The sequence below is a fragment of the Gadus chalcogrammus genome, chromosome 13 (assembly GCF_026213295.1).
Source record: "Gadus chalcogrammus isolate NIFS_2021 chromosome 13, NIFS_Gcha_1.0, whole genome shotgun sequence".
NCBI lineage: Eukaryota > Metazoa > Chordata > Actinopteri > Gadiformes > Gadidae > Gadus > Gadus chalcogrammus.
In genome coordinates, this window is record NC_079424.1 from 15,026,815 (window position 1) to 15,036,123 (window position 9,309).

At 44.3% G+C, this 9,309-nt stretch overlaps 1 protein-coding gene across 4 annotated transcripts in view; it reads right to left on the bottom strand.

Annotated features, from left to right (window-relative positions):
• itga7 (integrin, alpha 7) overlaps positions 1-8,921 on the bottom strand; it is a 37,520-nt gene extending 28,599 nt beyond the window's left edge. For all 4 annotated transcript variants that reach the window (XM_056605938.1, XM_056605937.1, XM_056605941.1 and 1 more), the window contains exon 1: positions 8,425-8,921. In XM_056605938.1, the coding sequence (XP_056461913.1) occupies positions 8,425-8,651 (227 nt within the window). In that variant the 5' untranslated portion in view covers positions 8,652-8,921. The remainder of the gene's footprint in view (positions 1-8,424) is intronic.
• Between the last annotated feature and the right edge of the window lie 388 nt (positions 8,922-9,309).

Below are 9,309 nucleotides of genomic sequence, written 5' to 3' on the forward strand. Positions count from 1 at the left end.
ATACATACATACATACATACATACATACATACATACATACGTACGTACATACTGTGGCAGACACCATATATGGACTTCCTCCCGTTAACGAGGCAAGCCTGAGGATCGTTAACCAGGGGTGCTTGGGCTTAAGAGGGCTAGCAAACAGACATGTGGGGGGGGAAGTTGGAACTGGAGCTAGAGCTGGCGCTAGGGCTAGGGCTAGGGCTAGGGCTAGCAAAGGACAGGCAGGATCTGTGTGTCGCACGGCACGGCCTAGGGGAAAGAGATAGGTGCAAAGTGTTGGACAGACATTGGACTGGAGCAGAAAGGAGGTGGATTACCCTTTTCCCACACTGGTTTTATTTACAAGGTGAATAAACCATTCAGCCTTTGAACTGCTCTCTGTGTGTTGTGTTGTTTTATCTGTTCGACTTGGTAGCGTGGAAACCCTACACCCACTGGCCCGCTACAATAAATGCATGCATGCATGCATACATTTTCTTTCTGCATTATTTCTAATCCTAACCATTTTTCAAATGTTTCTGAACATTGATGTTTTCATTTGTTCCGCTTGGCATTTTCTTCAGTAGCATCTTGGCCTGGCAAATCTACACCATAAAACATCAGGGCCCTTCTGCAATTCCCATCTCTGTCGCTTCTCTTGCTACTAAATTGCTCAATTTGTACCCCATCAACACACACAAACAACAATGGAAAACAAGACAGGGAGATTTATAGAGAAACAAAGGAAGGAGGGGGAGCGAGAGAGAGACTTATTTTAATTTTCTTCTTAATGACAGAATAAAAATTGAGACAGATGCTTCCTGACTGCATCTTTGCGATTCTAATCACATTGTTCCCTGTGGAATCCTCCCCACATCGCTGAGCAGGTCCCAGGTCCCTGGAGAGAAGGCAAACCTGGGGCCTCCAATCATTTAGCTAATCAGGAGAGCCATATTATATGACAAAGAACAACAACAACCTTCAACAACTACTAAGGTTTGGAGCATGAAAGGGTATCGCACATGTTTCAGCATTGGCTACCTATTTCCTCCTCCCTGATACCAAGAGACAACCCATATACCACAATGGAAAGCTAAACCGCAATGGATGATCTATGGAAGAATCCATTATCCTATAATTGTTATTGTGGAAGGGTGTCCGTATTTGTAAGAGGCAATCTGAAAGATGGCTCATGCAAATTACATCAGTATTTGTATAAAGAACCAAAATGAATGATCACTGTCAGTGCTTTTGTGTTTTGTCAGATGGCGTCTCGGAGAAATATTAGTCTTATCGAATATCTTCTCACTTAAATGTCCCCTTTGTCTGTGTCTCATGGTATCTCCCAAAAGAGCTGCCATCAGCCAATTGATTAAATTGCACCTTTATCAGACTAGGCATAATAGCTGGACTCACAAACACGCATTAGAGTTGTCATGAATTATTAATCTCTGAATCTCAGGGTTAAAAGTCAAGAGAGAAGCTGGGCCACCCCAAACTCCCACCCACATATAGACACCCACACACACACACAAGCACACACAAATACACACTGCTAAAAGCACTTGAAATTTGCCTATTTCATGGGCTATGCTTCTTTCAATAAACGGCATTGAAGATAATAGAAACAGCAGCCAAAATAATGTCCGCTGAATCAGACCACATGCAATTTATGAATTTGGACCAGGATCGTGATGAAAATTGTGATTAAAGGTAATATTTCATAGAATACTTTGACCTACACGCCCAGTGTCTAACACACAATCTTTTCCACCATTATCATCAGTACGATGCACGTTTAAGCTCTCTAGCTCCTCTAAACCCCCACACTGGACATTTCTGCAGATCTGAGCGTGTGTTCCTCCTGACTCTGCAGATCAGCCCTCTCCCCCCACGAGCACGTGGTCCACAAAGACTAATATTGCTGAAAGCTCTCTGCCAGTAACGGCTTCTTCCAGCCGAGCTATTATCCAGGGCCGGGCCAGGCCAATGGGAGGGTCAGTGAGGGAGAATGCTAAGCAGGGAGGATAATTGGGAGGCAAAGAGCAGTGGCGTAGGAACCCCCCCGTATGGTGGATTCCTGTGTGAATCAGTCAGTGGGCGTGTGTCAACATCATAGTCTTTATTTAACACGTCCAACATGTTGTAAAACACTGCCATGTAACTTCATATATATAAATATACATGTGCGTTCAAATAAAACCATTCAAACAATCTAAGGTGATGGAATTTGAAATAAAATCTTTACATCTTCTTTAATGGTCAGCAAATTCCATTATTGTTCACTTCAATTTTGAGCAATAAAAGCTAGGAGTTACAGTGTGTGTGTGTGTGTGTGTGTGTGTGTGTGTGTGTGTGTGTGTGTGTGTGTGTGTGTGTGTGTGTGCGTGTGTGCATGTGTGCGTGTGTGCGTGTGTGTGTGTGTGTGTGTGTGTGTGTGTGTGTGTGTGTGTGTGTGTGTGTGTGTGCTTGTGAGTGTAAATCAGTGCAAACTCAAATATAGCTTTGCCTGTATCTGAGTCTGAATGTGTGTGTGGGTATGTATGTGCTTATCTGTCATTCACTGTAAGGCCAACCCCCTTTGCACTCTCTGTTCCTGTGCGTATAAATAAGGACAGCAACAGGGTGAGCGACTACATTTACAAGGCTTTCATATGAATGGCCTTTGGGAGATCCAGGAACAAAGCTGGGGGACACACAAAACGAGAGAGAGAATAGGGAGAGAAAAATAATGAATTGAATTAGGGAGGGGAAGGGGGGGAAGGTTCATTGTCAACCCTTAAGCTTGAGCTCAAAGGACTGCTTTTATAGGAGTATTATAATGCAAATCAGCTGCCTAAGAAATTGTTCATTGTTGCTGTGAAACGTGTGCAACTCTGTAGCTGGTTTCCATGCAAGCATACATGTTTCTAGAGCGGTTACTGGACTATAAGATCTTCTTGTAGCCAAAAGGCTGTTTTGTTGTTAACCATTTACTATTGCTAGAAAAAAGTTACTATATGCGCTCCACTTACCATCTCTAGGAGTGAACAATTGTGTTATGGATCGAGAGGTACAGACCACAATAAAATAATAAAAGATATCACTAAGGGTGGAGATCTCTCAAGTCTATATCGGACGGATGCATTACAGAGCATAGGATTTCATGCATTTTCATGTCATAGCGAAGTCATTTGATACGGAGAGTCAAGACTTTTTGAGTTTGCAAAGTAAATTCTGAAACTGTAGATTAAAAATCTCAGACTGTAACCCTGTAGTGCACGTAGGTTATAGTGTTGTATATATTGTTCCTGTCATAAAAAAACTCCTATAGATTGTAACACACAGAACTGACATTTTTTATTGAACTCTTTGTTTCAATTATGTCCAAAACAATGAATCACATCCTAGTAGATAGGCACTATAGGTAGACCTACTTAGGGGATATTGACAGGAGGAGGGCTCAGCCTACGGGACTTCCTGTCTTCATCAGTCATCACGCTATTAGTGGAAAGCCTCTAATATCATTATAAATAGAAAACAAGTCAGGAATACCCGGCCACCTCACACGCCGACATATTTGACTGCAGCAGGAGACTGCAGTTTCCCACTCCCACTGGCTTTGTTACTACTATGTTGAATAAGTTGAAAAATAACCTGCCATGTCTGATAACCCGTGTGCTATACTTTCACTTCCTGCTGGACCTTAAGCGTCCGGGGCTTTTCTAACCACATGTCAGTCAATATAGTCACCAAGGAGCTTCAGTAGCTGTGCTCAAGTGTGTGCTGTGAGTGCGTGCATGCAGGAGCTGTGTGTGCGCCTGTTTGTGTCTGTGGGCTGATAGTGGGGGCATGGATGGTGAGGCCGGGGTTATGCATAGTTGATTGCTTGACCTCTGCTGCCGTGGGGAAAGGTAGTCTGCAAGAGCAGAGCGGGGCCTGTGACCATAAGTCCCCTTGGCGGCTGAAGCGGTCGGCCATATTGACACTCCACGCAGGATCAGGCAGGGTCACACAGGCTCCCCTTGAATCCCCGCGTTGTGTGTGAGCACTCGGGGTGGTCAGGCTTTCGTCATCGAAGAACCACCAGCTGCCTCGTCGTTTCAGCTCGTCTGATCCTTCTCTTTACTGCGTTGAATTGGTTTCCAGTAATATAGTCCTCCTAAAAGGAACATGACTCAAGCAAACCTCAAGACCACTACAGTCTTATCGGATGCCGACGCTATTGTGACTAACGCTGACTCAGCAGAAGCCAGATCATTACAGCAGCCAGATCGGGTTCATGCTCCATTCAGATAGAGCTCTCCAATGATGTGACCACCGGCATAAAGTCGGGAGTGTTTCATTACATTACAGGTTGGAGGCTATTCACGCCTGCAACCGTCCCTTTGAAATCAAAAACCTCAAAGGCTATAAAATGGGGCATTTAAGGCCACGTTTTATTATTTTCTACAATGTCTATGACTTAGGGCTGAAAGAATAGACAATATTGGAGGCAAACTAGGGAGTAGATATGATATCATCATCAAGATGACCTCACGTCTGATATCACCCAGCGTATTATAAATGACTGGAAATGATTATTCATGCTGCACTTTCGGTTGATCGATCACTTCAGCTGATTGGGAAAAACAAGTTGTATTGATCAACCAATGACCTTTAAGCCAGCCAAATTAATTCCAGGACGTATCACTGCAAAGGCCGGAGGAGATGACAGGACTTTGAACGGCGACAGCTCCTTTGGAGGATTATTCCCTGGAATAAATTACGACCACACATTACTACAGAGTCTCTGCTACCAAGGGTTTAAAATAGGTGTGTGTGCAGTGGGCTAAAGTGGACCGTGGGGAGGACAGACGGGGGGCTCCTCTGACAGGCTCCCCATTCCCCAGCCAACACTCTGGCTGCTGATGTCACAGTGCCAGGTCTGACCCGGCGACAGGAAGACTACGGCTGGGTAAATTGAGGAGAGGCAACGGTTAAATATGGAGCTGCCTAGCTAAACGGGGTCCTCTATCACCGTGACACGGATCAGGTCCCTACATTTACTGTTGCTGGAAAACTGTATATTGTTGAATATCGAGGAGTATGCAGAACTTTACTAACGTAATATATAGTTTCATTCGTTTTTCCTTTTGTAAACAATTTTTTTTTTACTTCAAATATTATGATCTTTTGAATATGTTATAAAGTTCACCATCTCCTCACAGACGTGTTGTTATAATCTACTTCAGCTATGGGGTTTCTGTTGCTGACTGATGTAGTTGCTGACTGCATCTTGGCCACAGTCAGTCATACACACAAACACTCAAACAGACTCAGCACATGCACGTAGCAAATCACCTACAAGTCAACAAACTCACTATTTGTACACAAATGCCTGAAAGATAATACACGAGGACACACATACACACACACACACACACACACACACACACACACACACACACACACACACACACACACACACACACACACACACACACACACACACACACACACACACAAACACTTGTACACACAGAAATGTACAATCTAATTTTAAATAAAGCCCTTAACGTCTAGATCAGGGCTATTCAATTGGTGGCCCTCGGGCCGGACCCGGCCCGCGGAGGAATATTTACTGGCCCTTTTAGTGAAAAAAAAAAATGGAGAGTAGAGACCCTTGCATTGGATATTTTTGAGACTCTTTTGGACAAACTCAAAAGCGGAGGTGATGTCGTTAGCTGTTGATGAATCAACCGACAGCAGCGATGTAGCACAGCTGTGCCTCTATGTTAGAATTTTTGATGGCGAGTGCTTTTGTGAGGGTCTACTTGGATTAATTCCACTGGATGGACATATGACAGGTGAGATACTTTTCGAAAAAGTTATTTCATTCTTCAGAGAGAACCAGTTGGGGTTGGAGCATATCAATATGCTGGTTACGGACGGTGCGCCGGCGATGTCGGGCAGGACACGGGGACTGTCCGCTAGGTTGGCAGATGTGGCGCCACAGCAGAGATTGCTGCATTGTCTTATCCACCAAAGCCTCCTGTGTGCAAAACTAAATGGTGAGTTAAAAGAGACCATGGACTGTCATGGCAATTATTAACCTCATTCGTTCTACGTCTAGCTTACAGCACCGCCTTTTCCGCCAGGGAATGCGTTGAAATGATTTTGCAAACTTAAGGAAGTGATCCTGATGTTTCCCCATTCAAAGCAGAAAAATGCTCACACTTTTCTGTGTCTAATAGAAAATGCAGAGTTTCACGCAGCCGTTTGATTTTTGAGCGACGTCTTTCACCACCTGAACCTACTCAATACGGAGCTGCAGGGCAGAGATAAAACAGTCGCGCAACTTGTGGAGAGACTCAAGGCTTTTCAAAAAAGGCTGGCATTTTTTCTGCTGATCTATGTTCTGGAAAAATGCTTATGTTCCCAGCATTGCGCACTGCAGGTCTACAAACCACTGAGGCAATGACAGGATTGATAAATGCATTGAAAACCAACTTTGCAACGAGGTTTGAAAATCTCAGTATCCCCACTGAAGTGATGAGATTTGTGAACGACCCCTTCTGTGTGGACGTTGTGGGGGAGTTTGCAGTGAAAGCAAAGGAGCTTTACAACTGGAACTCATTGACATTCAGTCATCAGCTGACCTGCGACAGTCATTACTGCTGGCAGGTTAAGAAAAGTTCTGGACTCGGGAAGTCAGCCACCAGAAATTCCCTAATTCAAGGCGTCTTGCACTTTTTGTCCTCACTATGTTTGGCTCAACTTACAAGTGAATCCGCATTCTCACACATGAATGCCATTAAAACTAGTAATCGAGCATCCCTCACTGCCGAGCACCTGCACCACTGTATGCATATTGCCATGACGTCATATACTCCCGATTTTACTGCTCTTGCTAAATCAAACAAATGCCATTTCTTTCATTAGATGTCACATTTGACCAAGAGGGTCACTGCATGCCAGTTAACACTAACAGTCAGCCTATGTTTATTAAATAAGGATTGTTTTTGAAAAGACTGTTGTTGCACTTAAAGTAATTTATTACTATGTATTTTGATAAGCTGTGGCACTCTTGAGTAAACCTAGGCCTACCTGTATTTTGATAATCTGTTATTACTACCTGAATTTTGATAAGCTGTTGCACTCTTGAGTTAACCTATAACTATGTAATTTGATAAGCTGTTGCAGAGTTAACCTATTGTCTTTTCCTGAACTAATAAGACTGTTAAACACTAACAGGCAGCCTATGACGTTAATCAATAGGGATTGTTTTTGATAAGCTGTTGGTCTCTATTTGATCAAATAAACAAAAAATATATGCACTGTATGATACTCATCAATTTTAGGCTTTTTTTCTGGCCCCTCATTCTGGATCATTTCCACCAACCGGCCCCCATTCAAAATTAATTGAATAGCCCTGAGATCATTCATTCCCAAAGTGTGGTCCGCGGACCACCAGTGGTCCGTGACCGTGACGGTACTGCAGGTGGTCCATGGAACAGCAAAATTAAATATAAAATAATAGCTTTTTTTAAAACATTAATTAAACCAGAAAATTCCCATAAAAATATTTGACATCTCTTGTTTGCAGCCAACTTTATTTTAACAGAACTGTTGTACTGATGCAATGACCAGTTATTGTAGTAGGCCTTATAAGAGGTGCGGTTAATTCAGGTATAGGAGGTGTGTTGAAATACTTTATTATGTGTAGGTTGTCCGCGAAAATTCTTTATTACAAATAGTGGTCCACACACAAAGTTTGAAAACCCCTGGTCTAGATCAAACAACGTGGAAAATATGCACCAGTGAAATATGTCTGCAACACCTGATCTTAGAATGATGCAGCATGAACAAACATATTCTTTACCACTCTCTGCCTCTCCTTATACGCATACAATATAAATCAGGGTCTATTTATGCTGAGTAGACAATAGGCTACATCCATCACACAATATCATCCCCACCACCCCGTTATATCACTCCCCCATTCACGCTGTAGAAGAAGCCTAGTAGGCCGACCATGTTGATGGGATTGCAATGAGTGGGTAAATCCAAGGGCAAATTCAACATCAAAATGCTGACTAAACAAGAAACCCACAGAACACAATGGTGGCTTTCTGTCACAGCTAAACTATAGCCTACTACAATATGAATTTGTTACAATGTTTGATGCCAAGCAGTTCAGTCAATATCATACATATTAGCCCCTCTTTGAGTTATTATCCACTATATAAAATCAGAGCCTAGAAGCAGGGTGATAAGCCCTTTGGGTAAATAGCATTCAATGCTTAATATGCCAATAGGACCACTTGGTTTGTGCATTCCTGCATATAGGCCTCATGTCTTGTAATGACATGTTAACCATGCAATGAGCAGGTGCATGTGCTGGAAACAGACTCCTTCGCTTCCAACTCCAAAAAAAATGAATATAACTTAATAAGAGGTTCAATTCCTTTTACTCACCAGCTCTGCGGCTCGGGGGTAAGTTGCTCGTGGAGAGCCAGTGAGAAGCCAAAGAAGGTGCCGCGGTCCCCCAACTTGTGCAGCGTGTGCGCGGTCTCCAGGTTAAAGCCCCACACCGCGCCGCCGCCGAAGCAGGTCAACATAGCGCACAGGGTGAGACGCCAGTGGGCAAAACAAGTCGCCATCGCCTGGGACATTTCGCCCCGGTGTCCCACCGTGGCTGCCATACTGAGGACTAATGCAGAGGGAAATAAGTAGCAGGTCCTTTGGCAGCGGAGCAGGTTTAACTCAAGCCAGGGGGAGATCACAGGGATTCAGTTCCTAGTCTACTCCACTCACAGGGTAAAAAGATGAAAAGGAAAGGGATAAATCCTGGTGTAGTAGGCTACTCCTCTTCCGCTCCTCGGTGGATGTCCGAGCCCCTCTTTCTCCTGCCGTGCGCTCTGTCCGTCTCGTTCTCTCTCTATACTCACCGTCTGCTGCTGTCCGTCTGCCGAGCTGCCTGAGAAAATGTGGCTGGCTAGCTGTGTGTGTGTGTGTGTGTGTGTGTGTGTGTGTGTGTGTGTGTGTGTGTGTGTGTGTGTGTGTGTGTGTGTGTGTGTGTGTGTGTGTGTGTGTGTGTGTGTGTGTGCGTGCTGTGTGTGTGTGTGTGTGTGTGTGTGTGTGTGTGTGTGTGTGCGCGTGCGTGCGTGCTGTGTGTGTGTGTGTGTGTGTGTGTGTGTGTGTGTGTGTGTGTGTGTGTGTGTGTGTGTGTGTGTGTGTGTGTGTGTGTGTGTGTGTGTGCGCGCCCCCCCCCCCCTCCCCACACTCGTCTCTCTCACTCTCCCTCCCCTGTGCTGCCCTCATGCTTGAGGGAGACAGAGGACAAGTGCCTTGAATAGCCTC